Source organism: Crassostrea angulata, chromosome 8, assembly GCF_025612915.1.
Source record: "Crassostrea angulata isolate pt1a10 chromosome 8, ASM2561291v2, whole genome shotgun sequence".
Classification (NCBI taxonomy): Eukaryota; Metazoa; Mollusca; class Bivalvia; order Ostreida; family Ostreidae; genus Magallana; species Magallana angulata.
This window is the reverse complement of record NC_069118.1, coordinates 45,152,479-45,172,928: the sequence shown is the minus strand read 5'-3', so window position 1 is coordinate 45,172,928 and position 20,450 is coordinate 45,152,479. Positions and strand designations below refer to the sequence as shown.

The 20,450-nt window shown below is 31.5% G+C and overlaps 1 protein-coding gene across 2 annotated transcripts; it reads left to right on the top strand.

Moving 5' to 3' along the window:
* The first annotated feature begins 4,840 nt into the window (after positions 1–4,840).
* Positions 4,841–19,779, top strand: LOC128158103 (C-type lectin domain family 17, member A-like). Of its 2 annotated transcripts, none has more exons than XM_052820810.1 (5): positions 4,841–4,939; positions 14,995–15,355; positions 16,319–16,398; positions 16,516–16,612; positions 18,688–19,779. In XM_052820810.1, exons 2-5 carry the CDS (start codon positions 15,010–15,012, stop codon positions 18,897–18,899), a joined length of 735 nt encoding a protein of 244 aa, XP_052676770.1. In that variant the 5' UTR covers positions 4,841–4,939; positions 14,995–15,009; the 3' UTR covers positions 18,900–19,779. The 2 variants fall into 2 exon arrangements, with proteins under 2 accessions (XP_052676770.1, XP_052676771.1); XM_052820811.1 differs by lacking the exon at positions 4,841–4,939 and adding an exon at positions 10,030–10,055.
* Positions 19,780–20,450: the final 671 nt, after the last annotated feature.

Sequence of the window (20,450 nt, the reverse complement as noted above, 5' to 3'; positions counted from 1 at the left end):
TTGCTTATGAACTGAGGGTGTGTAATGATTTGTCCCTAAGTCATTTAAGGAGAAACATTGGGAGTTTCTATTTCATGTAAAGATTCCTGATGACCGATGATGTGTCATGAACTTGACCCAGGGTCTGTTGCGCAAGTTCAAAGTCATATTAAACATGTGTCATATCTTGTATTAATGGAAATGAGTAAAAGCTAGAGTTTGACATAAAGATTACTTGTGACCTGTAAATATACCCTGCCTTGTCTGACTTACTAAAGAAAATGAACCATCCATTATTCTCTAATAGAGAAATACGTGAGTAATGACTTCTTTCTAAGCGGGGATATCATTTGTGAGCTTGCTAACAGTACCATTTAGATGGTCCAGTGGGAGCAATGCCCCCCCCCCCCCCCTTTCTCTCAACCAAAAATTCCCTTAAGTTAAAGCTTAGAAAATTGATTTTTAGGTGATTTCCCCCATCGCCACATCCACACTTTTATTATAATTAAATTAATTATATACCTGTACATAAATGATGTACTTTTTAAAGTTATCCTAAACTTGAAGTAAGTTAAACGAAGAACTTGCCTGGTATGAAAATAATACTTTGAAATTGAGTCTCGTTTTCGATTTCTTGAACTTACTATTATCATATTGATAATCCAGTATCATTAAAAACCATTTCCCTTCTCCTTACACTCGCCAGGTTCTGATAGACCTGTATCAATAACAGACTATCTCCACTTGACCTCCACATTTGCATACAATCTAAATTAACACCTACTTAGCAAAGATATGCCTTTATCTGTTTAATGAGTGGAGCAATACTCAATCTAGAGGTTACATAGAAAACAGGCATGAATTAATTTTTTTTTGGTCTCCATTTGAAGAGTTCCAATCAATTTTCCAAAGCTCTAATTTGTAAGAAGAAATGGTCGTGAAAAGATGACCTTTTATCAATACAGGGTCTGTCAGGCTCTGGCAAGTGTCAGGAGAAGGAGGTGTTTTAATCAGACTGATGGACAATCCTTTCGCGACACGAAGTTGCGACGGAAGACCTACTCGTTGCTTTGCAACGAGCTCGGCTCTAGTTATATTAAAAATTGTCCAAAATGTGCGGCATGAATATCGGGACAGACTATCAAGTCTATCATAGTGATATTTATCAATACCTGTGGGGGAATTTAATCATATATCAACGGTCGCAGCGTAAAACATTTTATCTCTTTGTTATTGTTTGAAAGATTATGAAATAAATTGAAATATCTTACCAGGATCCGTTGAAAGTTTCCAAAACTAGAAGGCTCAGGTCATGGTCAACATTTCTTAGGTAGCAAGGGACAGTTTCGAATAAAGTACCCCTCAACATTTTTGTAAAATTGAGAGTTGCTGTACTTGAAGGCTTATGAGTGTTGCTAAAATTCATGAAATGATTTTTAATGATTTTCATTAGTTAGAGGGGTGTCTCTTGTTGAAATTGAAATGCAATATGTAGGCCCTTTATGTTAGGTACATGAGAATCAGAAGTAAAATGCGAAACCTGCGGCTTTGACTGTTGTGCTAACTTTACACAGTGAAATTGCAAGTTACAGACGGGAGGTAAAATAACACGAATAGTAGGTGGATGGGACATTGTAAACTATACACCGGTAAGTTTCTGACATGTGATAGTGCAGCATGCACGCGTTACGAAAGGTCAACCCTCTGCAGGGTATTAGCTGGGGGAGGTTTAAAAAGCTGAAAAATCATGAAAAATTAGCAAAATATGAAAGGGTCAAAATCTCATAAAAACCAGTATGTAGAGAATTTCACAGGTTTTGATTAGTAATTTTCTTCAGAAATTAGTGATTGGCCTTATAAAGAGTGAATTAAAGGTATTTGTGCTCAATGGGAACTGAGGAAATTCTAGTTACAGAGTTCCGAAGACATGCATCCCTGCCACCTTAACGGTATTTTAATAACTCGTACATCAATGAATTCAAATTCTGTTTTTAGCAAGAGGACGAGACCTTAATCAGTTAATCGATCGACAATAGTTATTTGAATCAGTAATTTGATTTGATTCATTAATATCAAATCGATCGACGACACATTGAGCCCAGTGCAGCCCTTGGTAAACTTGGTATATAAACTTGTAAACTCCGGACCCCCCCCCCCCAACACATACACACTGCTAGTCATACAACGTTAGATGTTCTATATTGCAAATTAAATTTAAAAAACCCAACTCATCGGAGAGTTGAAATAATTATTATATATAGACAGAGCACTGTATGAAATTTGTAAGAAGGTTGTGGGGTGTATATGTGTGTATTACATGTAGCGGCGTTGGATGCGATATGCATTGTACATTAAAATATCGTTAGCTATTAACTTTATTGTAGTATGTGGTAGTTTTCCCTACGAATAAACAAATTTAAAGAATAAAGCAACATTTACTCACCTTGTGATCGGTGACATGAAAATGCATGATGCCATTTTTCTTTGGAAATCCCCGGATACCCTGATTATAATGTGCGTGGACAAAATTGAATTCTTCACGGTGAGGTAAAAATTCAATTTTTAATATGTGTTTCCATATTACGAAATAAACATTTCAAAAACTTTTCAAAATGACCACTGTGACTTATGATTTAAAAAATTTAAGTACACACACGGCAAAATTGGGAGAAATCGTCGAACTTCCGCGGTACCCTTGTTGCGTACGTTTATGCATTTTGACCTATATGTGGTCAATGATTGTGGTACCTTTTAAATCTTTAAAATGCAACAGAACAAAACAATTTAACAGGGTACAGTAAGGATATGTCTTTAATTATTAGACAATTAACGATTAACTATTAATCAAGGTTGCTTTGGCATACAAATTAAGCATGAATATTAGAGAACCCGGTTTGGTGTCCCCTTATTCTACAGGTCCCCTTAACATGTATAAAAATTTACAACCGGTGTCCCTAATGTTGATACTCTGTATATATATATATATATATATATATATATATATATATATATATATATATATATATATATATATATATATATATATATATATATATATAAATATATATATATATATTTCTGAGTAAATGGTATTTTAGTTTAAATTTAAATATAATTTAAACAAGTATTTGCTGAAGAAACAAAGCTCAAAATGCAACGATTTGCCTTTTATATTCTCAACATGTTTTTTCTATTCAGTACAACTTAATTGCAGAATTGCAGAATATATTTTCTTAAGAAATGAAAGACCTCCCCTTATTGGTCAGAAGTAAAGGTTGTTTGAAGATGACCTCCTAATTGATACGTATCAGACCCTGACAAGTGTAAGGAGAAGGTGGTTTTATTTAGACTGGCCGAATCGTGCTGTTGGAAAGGACCAGTGACACACAAGGTTTCATAGGAATAATATTATATGTTTCCCCCTTTTCCCCCAGAAATCTATTGGTACCCTATTTATCACATTCATTTTTTGTAAAATTATTTTGACTTTGCGTTTAAGGTAAAATGCTACACCAACACTTTTTTATAGATCGTATGAGTATCACTTTGAAGCAAGATTGCGTAATTCAAAGAGGATATATGCTCTTAATTTTTATACGATTTTTTTTGTGTATTTTTTAGGAAAAGGTGAAAATCTGTTTTGGTTGCAAGTAACGCAATGTAGATTTTAAAATTTTATGTGAATAAATGCTTACTATAAATATCTAATTAACCATGACCAGAAATGTCAACAAGATGTTTTAAATTTTTTGATAAGAAATTATTTATGTAAATATAAAAAAAACCATCTTTTGTTCATTTTTTTCAAACCTATGGATAATTTTTTTTAATGGAACGGGTCGTATGGGGGAGAAATATAAGGCAATCACTTTTTGAAAAGAAATTGAATTAAATCGACGAAATGTTAGAAATATCGCTAATTTCCAAAAATCGGCCGATCCTGATTAGATTAGAAACAAACTGATCCCGATTTAAATTATATAAAATTGAAAATCTTAAAATATTTCTTCATGTGCAGACAAGAAATCATGTGAATTTTTTTTATTGTTCTCCTAATTTACAAACCATATTAAAACCAAACATTCAAGTGTTTAGGTGAAATTGTTATAAATTTTAAATTTTCTATCATTCAAGTCATTCAAGTTGGGATCAGTTTAATTTTGATCAAGTACACACCGAAACCGGAAACGACCCCGAATATTTAAAAAATTGGAATATGAAAAATTTATGTTCTCGAAAATATGTCAACCAGACGATACAAAAGTTTAAACTTGATCTGTAGTTTGACATATTGAAGTTATTCAGCAAGTCTCATATTATTCCTCAAACGCATAAAGGAAAAAAATTGTTGAAACCTGAAGTGGGACAGATTGACAGACGGACGGACTCACTGACGGACGGACGCAGAGAAAAGCTATAGTCTCCTCCGGTGAAACTGGTAGTGGACTAATAGCTAGGTTTGCGAACGTGGAGTGGAAATCAATTGAAATATTATATTACTGCTTATTATTGTAACTTAGACAATAGGTCTTTTGTTATCTATTGAAATGATTTTCAAATGACCAAGCAATTTTTTTTTTAAATTCTGTTTTCTTTTTATGCAGAAAAATTTCGATGAACTTCTGTGCGTTTTTTGTGTAAGATGATACAGCAATAATGATAATATTGGTAGAAAATAAATCGTGACAAATATTCAATATTCAAAAGAATAAACCGGCGAAAAGTGGGAATAATTCATAACCTAACACAAATGATTGTCAATTCAATCGATTTCAACCAGTTTATGAATATTAAATGGTTTCTTATTTTTTGTATCAAAATTGTGCGACAGTATCCGCTCTTTTTCAGTCGAAACATTATAATACGTTTTAGATTATTTACAAGTATTGATAACCGTGTTTTGAAATGAGTTGTCATTTTCACTCATAGTGGTAGTTTCCACAAGGACGATATTTTTCAGGTAAGGAATAATGCACTTAAAGCAATATGAGCTGCAAATTGCGTGAATTTGTTTTTTACAAAAATGTTATTTTCTACTTAAATGACAAAAAATATCATGGTTTTTAAATTTCTATAAGCCATGTTTTTGTGAAAAAATCCGTCAGCAAGTAGCCTTAATTGGAGCAAAATTGAATTATTGTCGTCCTGTACAAAAATTGATCTGCTATATATTCCTTAGAGGAGAAATCTTTCTTTTGACAAAAATAATGATGTTTTCAAATCTTATTTATCATGAAAATTTAAATTACATGCTGACTGATCGTACTAGCAGGTCTTTGCTGCAAAACAAAATTCTAAACAATACAGCTCGTGTTGCTTTAACGCACGACATCTTTGTTGTCTGGTTTTTTTTTATTAGTCTATGAATATCTATTTAAATCGTGTATATGCAAATTTAATGCTTTGTTATAAAAATGACGTTTGTTAATTTTATGACGACTTAAAACAGAGCTAGGGGACACAACATTTAATATGTGTTTCAAATGTCCTACAATTTTTTTCCTCTCAAAAATAAGATAATGCAACGTACATGTATGTATTTTCTACTGAACGGATGCACAGACTCATCTTTATCATACGCATCGTATATTGGGTAGGACACTGACGATATTGTTGTATAGTGCTGCAACAACTTGTTTTTAAGAAAAATAAAGTATGCAATCTGCGATTCAAGAAGCAGATAAGTTAAATTATGTTGTAAAGTATTATATTTCAATAGAATTAACGTAAAGAAAGGCCGGGAATAGTTTACATTTACCTCATTTACAATTACATGTATCTATCCAAAGTTCTCGATACAGTATTTATGATCATACCCGATATATGGATTGATAACATTGTTAAAACAAACCATAAACATGAATTAAAAAGTTAAATAAATGCAACTGATCCAATAACGTTAAAGTTTTATCTCATTATCAAATTTTGCAAATCGATCGGTCAAGATGAATAGCACATTTTGTTTTGCCTCGGACCAGAATGTCTTGACGTCATTGGATGAATCGCGTCACGTGTTGCCTTATAAATTTCTTTACACGGCGTGCATCACAATTTATACGGCAACATGGGGGACGTAACGTTATTTGAGCTGGTTTTTTACACAAACGTTCAACCATACCTTTAATTTTTAAACCCCAAAATATTTAGAGTGACCCCCCTTTGCCCGTGACGTAATAAAACGATCCTATGTACAATGGCATCCAAGTTTTCACAGACGACTGACGAGAAAGGTACAAAATTAGAGAATAAGCCTATGAATTTAATTGTTATATATTATCTTTTGTTGTTTACATATCAAACTTTAGGTCCTCGACAAAACAAAAAACTTATTAGGTTTGTTACTGACTGTTTTACAGAAATTTGTGGGCTCCGCCTCGCCTTCTATGGACTTTACCGACCCCACAAATTTCTGTAAACAGTCAGTAACAAACCTAATAAGTAATAATAAAAAAACCGTACCATACAAGAAGCAAAAAGTTCATAACATGAAGCAAAACAATTTACTTTAAAAGTGAAAAAAGCCATGCCGTTTCAAAAGAAAATAGTCAGCGATTTAGTGGACACTCCGCAAAAACAACCAGCAATTACTGGCCATGTTCATTTTCCTTGATCGCGACATATATAGAAGTTGACTGAAAAGAAAAAAAAAACACCCAGTAAAACAGCCCCTCTGCCACCCCTCCACAAAAAAAATGGTATTAGAATTTTGCCCCCTCCCCCCTGTGGTAAAAAAAACCCTAATATAATATGCATTCCTTCGTGTTATGCCGTCTGTCTCAGGTTTTGGTTCATATTCTAGAGAACCAATAGGAATTATTCTAAATGTTTTGCACATCCATTGGTTCAATATAAATGAATACATCCGTGCAAGTTTATAATTTCATAAAGACAACAGTCTAATTTGATTCATGACATTTATAGAACATGACTTATTAGATATATGTTTTTGAAATGGTATTATTTGTTTTGCAGTCCCTTGGAATTTGTGAAGTAAGGTGTCTTTCTATTGTTTAGTTGAACGTCTGTCCGTACGTAAGTTTGTTTGAGCTCTCATGTTTTCACTCTTAATCTTATATATATATATATATATATATATATATATATATATATATATATATATATATATATATATATTATATATATATATATATATATATATATATATATATAGAGAGAGAGAGAGAGAGAGAGAGAGAGAGAGAGAGAGAGAATTAATGTAAGAATCTGCGTTCAAGGAAAAACTTTGTCTTGTAGATATGCACGTGATAAATTACAATATTGTTTGCTATTAACAAGGCCGATAACAGTTTGAGTACGCTTGCTTTCGCCCATCCTTTTTTTCCATTGTGACGACATTTTTTTGCTTTGTTGACGCAATGGCGTTATGATTTCAACTGCAGATATTCAGCAAAGTTTGTCGAAAATGGCCCGTTTTAGGCGTTAAATCTATACTTATAAATTGAGGTATTTTGCAAATAAACTATAAATGTCTGCACCAGAATAATTGCTTATAACTTTCAATTGGTATTTCAACACGTGTGAGATAATGTCCGTAAGGTATAACTGAATTTTAACTAAGATATTATTGTGAAATTAATCATAAACTTACGTTCATATTTGATGAACAAGCCCAAAATAGCAAAAATGAGAGTAAGGTGGTGGACACGCCTCGGCGGATCCAAGTCAGGGATGATCTCGATCAAATTATATACTTGCAAATGCAATGAAATGATATGGAATAATTACGCAAAGAGGAAATATATTTACCGTAGGCCTATTTAGAGAATAAATAGGAGTAAAAATTTCACATATGTTGAATAAATAAAATGGGTCAATTCGTTTCATTAGTGGGCGACTTGAGTTTTTAGTTTTGATACTCATTCGCTTGCGAAGTACAACCTCTGGTGAGAGAATAGGATAAAACTTTCCAGAACGGAGTAACCAAGAACTCGGATTGACTAATTAACGAAAAGTGTTGGACGAGTTCATCATACATGCAGGCAGATTCCTTGGATCGGAATTCGATTAATACAAAAAGTTGATAAAGAAATTGGAACAATTCATGCGATTTTAGTATAAATGGAAAGAACTTTCCAGAACGGGGTGCTCAGAAATGGGTTGATTAAATGACATCATGGCGGAAAGTGTAGAGCAAGTAACCATCGGACAGATACTTTGAATCTGACATATTTGGTTTAAAATATGCATGTAAACGTAAATGTAAATGCATAATCTAGCGTATTTGAATTTCATACTTTTTTATACCACGTCAGATTGGTTGTAAACCTTACACATTAATTTGTAAACAGTATTGATTATTGAACAGATTATTGTATTCTACGTCTATATACATAAATGATGTATACATAAAACGGGGAAGTTTAATGAGACCCCCCCCCGCCACAGATTGTTTTTATCGGAAATTTTTATTATGACAGTAATAGAACTTATATTGAAAATTGACTTAAAGAACCAAATTTAGAGAGAAAGACACTAAATACTCATTCACTGATTTGAAATAAATACAATATGCAGTTTGTTTTTTTATTTCGATTTTAAAGAATAAGATTAGGAAAAAATCGCACAAAGTATATACACAAATGAACCTAAAGAATAGTTTAACATATTAAACATCATATAATAATGTGTAAAGTGTTAGTTCCCGCGCTATCATCTAGTATTTTTTAAAATTAAAATAAAAAAACCAAACTGCTTATTTATAGCACATATTTCAAACCAGTGAATTGGTATTTAGTGTATCTCTCTCTAAATTTGGTTCGTTTGGTCAAATCACAATATAACTTTCATTACTGTTCCAAATAAGAAAACGCAAAGAGGGTTCGGCAAGCCTAGCCCTCTGTCCCGTTTTCTAAGCTCGCATAAATATAGCTTAATACATGTGCTTTAAGATAGAAACAATGTTTTTATATAAATGACCCTTAATATGTGATGTTCTATATAAATTTATTACTTAAATGTGTCTTAATATTTTAATAATAAATATACTATAAAGTTCATTTTCCGCCATTGTTAATATAAGATAGCCATTATCTGACAAATCTGGAAAATTGGGCATTCAAAAAAAAAAAAAAAAAGGAAAAAACTTCGATAAGACCCCAGCAACGAACCAGGAGGTAAAAGGGTTTTTTGTATTTGACCATTTGATGTCTTTTAGCAATAACTTTAATATGTATAACAGGAAAAGAAATCCCTAAGAAAAAGTTTTTAAAAAAGTAAAAAATAAGCAAACTTGATATATTTCAAGCAAAATCCCTTAGAGTCTTATGTTAAAAACTGATCAACTTTGAAATGACCCATAACATGACTGATTTTTTCATCTGAAAATATTAATTAAAATTAATCCAGTAGGAATTCATGTAAAAAATTTCCTTAAAACTTTAAGGGCAAAACAAATTTGATCCGGCCTCGTTAAAATTGAGTGAACTTAGAGAAAGTTTATACCGTGCCATGACACTTTTTTCTTCCAGAGGGTCGCTGTTTTCACCTAAAAAATGCAATTATGAAACGTATATTTACCGTAAGCTACCATAACTTTAATTTACCTCTTTACTTCTCATTGTATGCAATCATTATTAAAGATTATAACTAGGTTTTAATACGTGGTATGAAAATCAATTGAAATAATATATTAATGCTTATTAACTTAACTTAGACAATAGGTCTTTAGATATCTATTGAAATGATTTCCAAATGACCAAGCCATCCTTTTTAAAATATTCTGTTTTTTTTGTTTTCATGCATCAGATATTTCCATGAGCTTGTGTGCGTTATTTTTTGTAAAAGATGACACACCAATATTGATTGGTAAAAAATCAATCGTGACAGTTTTCTTTAACAGAATAAACCGGCGATAAGTAGGAATAATTTACAACCTAACACAAATTGTCAATTCTATCGATTTCATGCCATCATTTATGTTTCATTAAACATTAAATTGTTTTTCGAAGCATCATAATGCGTTTTAAGTAATTTACAAGTATTGATAACTTGTTTTAAAAAACAAATATAACATTTTCAATCATCAGATTAGTTTCCACAAGGACGGTATTTTTGAGGTAAGAATTAATGCTCTTGACGCATTGCATTTTCTTTTTCATTATTAATAGATATCTTTTTAAATCATGTTTAATCAACTTTAAAAGCCAAAAAATAAATAAATAGTTAGAAAGAAGCAACAACGGACGACGCATAATGAACAACGCACGAACAACAATCACAATAGGTCACCTGAGTAATAGTAGTCTTTTCCTCTACAGAAAAAAGCTACTAATATAGTATACATTCCTTTGTGTGTTGTCGTCTCCCTCACGTTTTGGTTTATATTCTAGATAGCCATTTGGAACCATAATAACAGTTTTGTACATCCCCAGGTTCTATATAAATGAATACATCTGTGCGAGGTGTAAGATGCCAATTCATCATTTCATAGACTTAACGACAATGATTTAATTTTGTTCATGGTATATATAGAACGTGATATATGCATATTTACAGATAAATTGTAATTTTGTTTTGTATTTAAATGTAAAAAATGTGTTTTAAATGTGCGAGTTAAGGTTTCTTTAGACTTTTTGTATAAAAACGTCTGTTCGCACGAAAGTTTTATCGCGCAATCGTATTTTAATCCTGCAAGTTGCTGGGTCCGATTTTATATCAAATCTGCATGAACGCTTTTAAACGATGGTTATGGTTAGAATAGGTATAATAATCAAAATTTCAGTAGTAAATCAAGCGATGTTTCAATAAGTAAAAGAGGTACAATATGGTCAAACAAACTTGACTTATAAGGGTAGTGCGTTATTTCGCCTCATATCAAAATTCGCCACCGGCGTCGAGGCGGGTATGACTGTATCACAGCTTTAATATTTCTTAAAATAAGGTCATTATGTTTTTGCAGATCAAAAAGTATACATGTTGTTTACTTTTCGTTCACTTACAATTATGAAGTCTATTTTGTTTACAACCGATGCATAACATGTTGAATAAACCTAATCAATGGGGAAACGAAAACAAAATGGCCCCCTTTTAAAAGCAAGTCCATGACGCATTGTTTGTTTTTTGTGTTCTCATAAAGAATTATTTATATCAATTATCTGATTTATAGTAATCAGCTCCCTATTGTGTCCAAATATTGCCGTGCCTTAATTGACATGTATAGAGCCCATGTATTTCTTTACGTGAAAATCGAACACGTTTATTTTAACGTGGACTTTCAACCAAGTCATGTTAGAATGAATATGAATAAAAGGATATTGGTTTTCATTAAATGGAATATAGAAATTGTTTTAGGTTGTTTAATTTACACATATGATTTGAAATATACCTGAAATCTGTAAAAGGTAACCATTATAAGAAAATCCCGTTTACTCTCTTCAATGAATACCAATGCGTCGAAAACTATGACCAAGCAGTTTTTAATACTAATCTAACATCTGTTATTCAAGACAACTGTGTTTGCGAGAAAAATGCAAAAAATGTATCATGTGACGGAACATGTTAAGGTTAAAAAAACATTTGTGCAATTTATTGAAAATGAAGAAAAAAAATTAAAAGTGTGAATCTTGCACAAATTCATTGTGATTTTAAGTAGTATATTTTGCCTGCAGCTTTTCTTTAATGTGTGTGTGTATGTGGGGGGGGGGGGGGGTTATACATAAAGTCACGCAACCAAGGGTTTCCGAAACGCCTCTTTTCAAAGTTTCTACCAATCAAAAACTCTTCACCGTTCGAGAAAAAGAAAGGCTTCATTCTTAGCGAGAATTCTGGAAAATTGATTGGCTGAAAAACTGGGTTATGTTCTGAATCCGGAAAAACTATACCAACCAATTTGAATAGTTTCTATTTAAATCAGAGGGAGTAGACATTTAAATCGACATTATTCTGTTGGTGAATCAATTGGCGCGTTTGATGAATTATATTTTAATGCTTAATTTTATGTCTGGTAAAAATCGAAAAAAAGCTTGGATGTTGCATATTAGCATAGTGATTAAACAAACATTCCTGACCATAGTCGAAATACGAGGGTTCAACATTGGTCACGCAGGAAATAGCTCTCGCTTGCTATAGGAAACACCTTGATATTTTCATATATTTGTCCCTATTTAAGTACCAATTTACTGTTGTACAAAATTCTTATTTTCACGGGAGTCTTCTAAATGGTGCATCTTTCTTCTCTTCCACAAGTGTGTACTCGGTTAAGCTGACGGTAAACAAAGGCTTTGACTGAATGCCCGTCCATGATTTATCATTTAAAAAAACGAATGTTGGCTGACCCCTATGATGTTGTTAAGCTTCGTGCTTTTCATTCTAGTTGATTCTTATAGTTAAAATATTAATAGATGATGTGAGATAAATAATTCTGCTTAACTTGAATCTTATGTTTATTTTTACACTTTGTACCGGGGCCCATAAGTGCACTCATTCTTTGTCATTTTTTAAACACATTTTTTTGTTAGAAATGCATTACGTCAAAGGGTTTGTATAGTATATAGTACACGTTACTAAAAAGAAATTTGAAAACACTGATTTCTTTATAAAGTCGGAAAATCGAAATTTTGAACATTTTCTACCCGCTATAGATTACTAAAAGCATACTGTGGAATCATTGCAATTCGTGATGGCTCGATTTTCGTGGTGTTCGTAAATAGCCCTTCCCCACAAACTTACATCCTCAACGAAAAAAATTAGAAAGAGTATTCATTTTTACTTCGGTGAAAATTGACGTACCCACAAAATTAAATCCCTACAAATATGTAAACACCAACAATCCACGAAAATTGGCCCCCAGGAATTTAAATGATATCACAGTATACTATTTTATTATTTGTTTCCGAAAGTTTAATGACCATCGTTTCCCGTAAATGTATCTTTTTATTAATCTCTTATATCTAATTCGGGCCAAGCGACACCTTTCTTAATTAAGCATCGTTTTTGTATCTCCTCTTAATAAAGAGTTCCAATAAAAATGTTCCTAATTTTATCTGAAATTGTTTTCAAGAATGGTGTGTGATTACCGGTATGCCTTTTATGCTGCTCTATTATATGTGGGAATTTTTAATTTCAATAAGATAATAAAAGAAATGCATACTATAGCTTTCCGCACAAATTCCTTGTAAACTACCTTAATTTTTTTTTCCAAGAAAGCTTGTCAAAGTAGTAGTAAAACAGTAACACATTCCAAGGAAAGGTATACAATTGAGGAACGTGTCGTCTGACCTTAAGCAATAAAGTATGTCTGGCTATGCATATGTAAATCAATTGAAATCTTTAGGAATCTAGCAATCATTTTCCAAGTATTGTCAGTTAGATCACAAATATTTGAATATTTAATGAGATGATATTCAAATGTCGAATTCGATGCTATTGGTTTTGTTGTTTCAGTGTATGAGACAAATTTATAAAGTTTCTTTCTTTCTTTATTCTTATTTAAAGATTCGACCCTCATGGGTCCAATCCCACCTCCGGAATCATGAATTAAATAAACTTGAATGCAAATATACGCCATAAATATCTAAGGGTGTTTTTGCCATGTTTTAGTTTTTCTGGGTATATTTTTTAAAACAATCTTTTAAAAAATTAATTTTTTCTATTTATTCATTTTGCTAAAATGTATACTCTCGTTTTTGATGATTTAACAAATGTTAGAGCTTTTGTGGAATTTTTTTTCTGAAGGTTTGTCTTTTAATTGCTGACTCTTTAGTGATTTTTTATTACCACTCCTCGAAAGAGGGCATATCCCTTCATTCATTTGGTAACTGCAATGCCGGTCACTTTAATTTTAGATATTTGTAAGGAGATCTTTCTAAATAAAGAATTTCTAAAACGTTTACCGCGATCGCGTAGGCATTTTTTTTTTATATTTCTTGAGTAATATTTGTTTGAATCCTTGCATTATTTAATGGATAAATGGTGTCTTTGGTTCCTAATAAACATAAGATGACTATTACAAACTGCCTGAGTTTGACAAATAATATTATTGTCCAAAATCCTGAAATAAAAAAAAATCAAAGCATTACACACAATAATGCATTTTAAAAATATTGGCAATACCCTCATTGAAAACCATATTGTCGTATATCAAATGTACATTTAAATGTACGCAATGCATTATTTTTTCTACCTGTGACTATACAAATCGTAATAAATAGCAATTGAAAATAAATACTGAGTAAGCAATTAAGGAGAAACGTTTCACAACACCACAAATGAAACATTAGATATATATGTCCACCGATTATTCATAATCATTGATTTGGTACAATATAATATGCACACAAATAGGTTTGCTTAAGGTGGATGGGTACACCCCTCAATATGAATGTCGACAAAAGAAAACTACATCCAGAATAATTTTACTGATTTAGAATTTTCCAAATTTTACAATATTTGACCGAAAAAATACGTTTCAAAATTTAAAAAAAGTAAACTCCATACAACCTTCTGCGGATTCGATATCATGACTTGAAAATCACAACATATGCTCTATGCCTTTGCGAATGAAATTCTATTTCTTTACCGTCGTAAGAGTTTTTATTATAATGTACTTTTAATTTTGTAATTTTTTCCCACATTAATATCAACAAGCGTTACATACCATCTTTAATATCAATTTATTAATTTTTTTTACATTATTTTAATGTCTTATAGTTTGGCAAACTTGCTTGCCCCAAACAATGAGTCATTGGGAAACTTTTTTAACTTTAACGCCATTACAGTCAGATTAATAATAATGTAAATTTGTTGTCTTAATTGTATCAAACAATTGACGACACCCATTTTCAGTACTTATTACACCATGAAGGAATATATAATGTAATATCAAGTGATATCGTCTATGAAGTAACCATTTTATTTAAAAATGATTAATAGTAATTAATGTAATTTAAGATGAATTATTAATACTAGTTTGGTTTCCAAAACTACACACTTTTACTTTAAGTAGAGCAAGGCTGATTTATTAAACATCAAGGAATTAATTTCATTTACTTATTTTAGGTGGGATTGGTAATCATGCCTGTATTCTGGATTCATTGCCGTTTGTGTACATTTGGTCTGTTTTTCATCGCTTTCTCCGGCCTTGTCTCAGGTTCAAGCAATCATTCATTTGTCAAAGATGTCGCTTTCAACGAACGTTTGCCGATTAACAGCGCTGTTTACTATATGGAAACAAATGATGGTACAGTAAGTCGATCCCATTGTGGAGCAAGATGTTCATCAAAGGGTTCAAAATGTGCTGGTCTGCTATACAACCACCTTACACGGACTTGTCATGTTCTGAAATCTCGACTTTATGAGCGTTCTGTCGACAAAACTATCGTGAAGGCTGGATGGGGACTTTTCATCACAAGCCAAAATGGTAATAATGTGTTTGTGACTCCAAAAGACCTAACCAAGCTTAAATGTATAATGTCAATTATTAAAAGTAACGAATACCATTATACTTCCGCTTAATCGTGTGTCCAATATGATTTTTGGGAGGTACAGAGAACAATAACTTAATTCATTGACTAAATTTACTTATTTTAAACAAGATAATCTTTATACATTTGTACTTGTAGGTAATTGTGGTATAATGTTCAATCTATATATCCCTCAGCAAATCATAAAACTGAATATCATACATGTGCAGTTTTATTATCTCGTCGTTTGATATGTGGTAGAAATTTACAGTGATAAGTTAAAACTCAAATTCTTTTGCTCTAGAAATCTGTATTAATTTCTATAGTAATTTATTGAACTTCAGCAATTATTACACTTTTGTATATGTAGCACTTTCATCAAACCTCTGACTCTGAAAACCTTAAAAAAATCTAACCTCTCTCTCTATTGAAAGAAAACCCTACAAAAACCGTACCCAAAAAAAGTTTTATTTCTTTGAACAAAACCACTGAAAATTATTTTATAGGGCAATTTTGATATCTGAAATAAGATACTTTTTCTAACCTCGATACCTTGTTACAATGCTATCTTCTTTCATTGAGTGCTTTTCCTATATCTACTTTTAACTTATTAATTATGTTAATGTTTCCTTCAAAATAAAGGTATACATCATGTATAAAACTAAAACTAAAACCAATTGTAGCCACCAGTTTGTTATAATTATTAGGGGAGGTATATTTACAAACAAGTGCACGTAGTTTTTTGTTATAAGGGTATTCCAGAAATGGTCCGTAATCAGTCAGGGAGACTTGGCCTTATGCCAATTTTTAAAATTATTTAGAAAGTCTTTGTCTTAGTCACCAACTACGCAAATATAGATAATATAGTAATTTGCTCACTGAGTAAGACTTCTGATTATAATTCCTATTTGTATACACAGCTTGTGACCAAGGTTGGCATCTTTATGGAGGTCATTGTTACCTTTACAGAGAAACTGGCATGTCTTGGACTGAAGCAAAGGTAATGATGTTATTAAAAAACAAGACGCCGTTTTAAAATTATTCAAATCCAGAAAAATTCAAACTTGTTGATTCTTTATAATTATGCATCAAATGCTTTTCCTTACTTTATCTTCAGATAGATTGTCAGATACGTAACGGGCATTTAGTCATAATAGAAACAGAGGAAGAGAATACGTGGTTAAAAGAGGCGTTTTTACCACTGCTAGAGCACGGTAAGTCATCATCATCATCATCATCATCATCATCATCATCATCATCATCATCAACACCATTATCATCATCATTATTATCACCATTATCATTTATGACAATAATAATATTAATATATTATATATATATATATATATATATTTATATATATATATATATATATATATATATATATATATATATATATACACATACATATATATATATATATATATATATATATATATATATATATATATATATATATATATATATATATATATATATATATATATATATATATATATATATATATTATATATGGCCTCAGATATCCGGATGCCAGATAACCGGACGCTTCAGTTTACGGACGATTTTATTTGGGAACAGATTTTTTATACGTTATTTTGTCTCATTTATCCGGAAATCTGCGTTCCGGATCCGGACGGTCTGTTTTTAACACAAAACACTGATTTACTACTAATCATGCTTCATTTAACCGGACGGTAAAATTTGATGATACCCTGCTCAGTTCAAAAGATTACCCCTGTCAATTAAGTTTCACACCTTTTTTACGTGCTAGACCCTCATTAGTAGCTTGTATAAACACACTGACTTCTCAAATCACTTTCAAAAATTGGAGAATTGCAAACAGCACACATATCACACTTGGACACAAAGAATTTAGCTAGACTTAGTTATCATTATTGTCCGGTTAATATTTCATGACAAAATAATAAAATAAAGCAGAGTTCTTTATATCTAAAAACGTTCATATCAACAGACAACTCTAGCATGTGTTGCTATACGGTATGAAAGGCAAACAAAAACTAGTATCAACACAGGGAGCCATTGTATACAAATACATTATCATTCAATAGACACATTTCATTTATCCGGACGCGTCACCTATCCGGACGATTGGACTTGGGAACGAAAGCGTCTGGATAACTGAGGCTCCACTGTTTATATATAAGAACTAGATAAATTAGACATATAAAAACAACATAGACAGGGACAAATGTCAATTCGACATGCATACTTCAATATCAATATCGATATTTTCATTTCAATCATTTTTGTATGTTTATAAATTTTTCTCATTACTTAATTATATTTATTTGGTTTTTTTATTAGTTTTCATTAAATATGAGTCCGTATTTAGTAATAAGCCAATAGTAATAGTGATGCATATTAGACAACGTAAGATAAGACATATGAGATTTTTAAGGACAATTGCTTTAACACGTACATGATTTCTTTTTCAAAAGCATATTAGTTTATTTTCTTTTAAGTTCAACCTGTTATAAAGAGAAAAAGTAATCACCCTTACGTTTTTAAAATGAATATTTCTCATTATTAAATATATCTTGTGCAAAAACAATGAAACTAGTTTGAAAACCAATGTGTCTTAAACGACCAATAGTTTTCGTACTCGTTTTAAAGGGGCATGGTCACGATTTTGGTCAAATTTTATTTTTCTGTTTTTATTATTTACATTGCTTTATGAATGCATTTCTAACGATCAAATGAAATTTGGGTGCCCGTCGATGAGTATTCAGCAGGATACAGGGCTCACAATTCTTTGTTATGTAAACAAAGCTCGTGCCCTGTTTTTGTTTACGTAGGTTCAATATACCAGTAAACAATCTTTTTTAAGATGATTTGTCTATATTTTTATTCATTTTAAGCATAAATAAACAGTTCTTATTGATTAACACATTCATGTTAGGTCTAAAACTGGAATTTTCACTTCAACGTTCAAAATGTAAACAAAAGCTGTGTTTACATAGCGAGGAAGTGTCAGCCTTGTAACTCGCTAATAGCTCAACAAATGACACTCAAAATTTGGTTGCCTATTAAAAATGCCTTACTGAAGCATTTTAAACATTATAATCGAAAAAATAATTTTTGACCAAAATCGTGACCATGCCCCTTTAAAATCATTGAAGCATTAAAAAAAGAAAAAGATAAAAGAACCCCCTTTTTTATTAATTCAACTAACAACGAGTTGTATCAACCACAATACACGTGTTAAATTAAACATTCAAAAAATGGTAATATAATATTAATATCTGATTCGGTTCATTGTACATAGATATTTGTAATTTATGGATCGGAGCCAGTGATGAATATGAGGACGGTGTGTTCCGGTGGCTGAACAATAAGACTATGATTCCAGAACTCTGGAATCCTGGGGAACCCACTAATTTTGCCAGTGAGGGGTGTGTGTTGCTGTGTACAACCGGTTTATGGTTCGACGGAAGTTATTCATACACAACTAACTTTGTTTGTGAAAAGGAACTTTAAGCAGATTGTAAATATGTTGTAGTTGTTATGGTCTAATAAAACGAATTACTTTATCAAAGCATTGTTAAAAAAGTTTTTATATCTGTTGTATTCAACCGTGTAGTGTTTTGTCATCAACCGTGTTAGAAAGGGAACTACCTCTTACTAACAAGAGGTCAATTGGCTTTAACGGTCACCTAAGTAGCATATAACTAATACACAAACTTGTCGAGGAGTCTGATACATGCAAATAATTAGGTTTCATTCTGGAGTAGAAAAATAATAAATTTGTAATGATGACCACCTCCCTGCCTGACATCTTTCAAAAAGAACTATGAAACCTATATTTTGGTGAAAAACTTAAAGATCTGGTCTAAAAAATCATGAATTCAGGTGTTTTTTTTCAGGTGAGTGGGGCAGGAGTAAAGAAGATAATTTTTGGTCCTGCCCTAGAGTCAAAACCCATCACAGGATGAATTTTTGCCATTCAGTCAACTGATTTGTGACTGAAAAGTGACTGAATGACATAGTTATGCCAATCAGTCACATTTCCACTCAGTTAACATTCAGTTGACTGAATGGCCGAGATTTATCCTGTGCATAAAAATTTTAGTAGAGCACTTCCTGGTAAACATAATTATGAACTCGCTTATAACTCGATATTTGACTCTAAAGTTTTGACAAAGAAATTACAACATCCAATTTGACCATTCGGGACATTAAAAATGAAAAACAAAATACATTTTGAAAAATTTGAGCTCAAATCGCGTCCCTCTAAACTGTTACTACAAATAGGTGTTACATGCAAAAAGATAGTTAATCGTTTATAACAGCAAATATAAGTTTATCTTAGATATCAATGTTTTTCATCTATAGCATGAAAAATTTACAAATATGAAATAAAATGCAGGGTTAAATATTCATGTTTTATATGAAGGTACATTTGTAACTATGCACTTTAAAAAAATGCGCCAATGCAATTGTATCTTACTTTTAATAAGTCAAAATGTATAAATTCAAAATTAAGCATTCTTGAAATGATTTAATGATAACTGATGAAAACTTGTAAATTGTGTTGTAAGTGTGAAACTTAGATGGAGAACTTGCCCTCTGCACATGGATGCGGTAAGCAAATTCAGACCGCTGAAGTTCTGTCGCATAGTTGCCAATTGTTTAACTTCAATTCGTTGTGTTTACATTGTACATGTATGTTCTAGAAATATATGTATATTCATTACTGAAAAGTGTTTTGCTATACACAGCTGACTTTGTAATCTATGCATAATTCTAAACTGTTATTCAAGCATCATTTAATATGTGCAATTGAATGAATTCTTTTCTTTCTTAAATCGAAACTAAGAATAATTAGAAATTGATTTATAAATTTTTATTTACATGATACAAAACTATGACATCATATCCGTTTCAAAGGGCCCCACACCTCAGGTCAACATATTCAGAGGGTCTCTGCGGAGACAATGCCTCGCTATCACCTGCATTTGTTTATTAAAGCAATATGAGCTGCAATTTTCATGTTGAGTTTGTTATTTACAAAAATGTTATTTTCTTCTA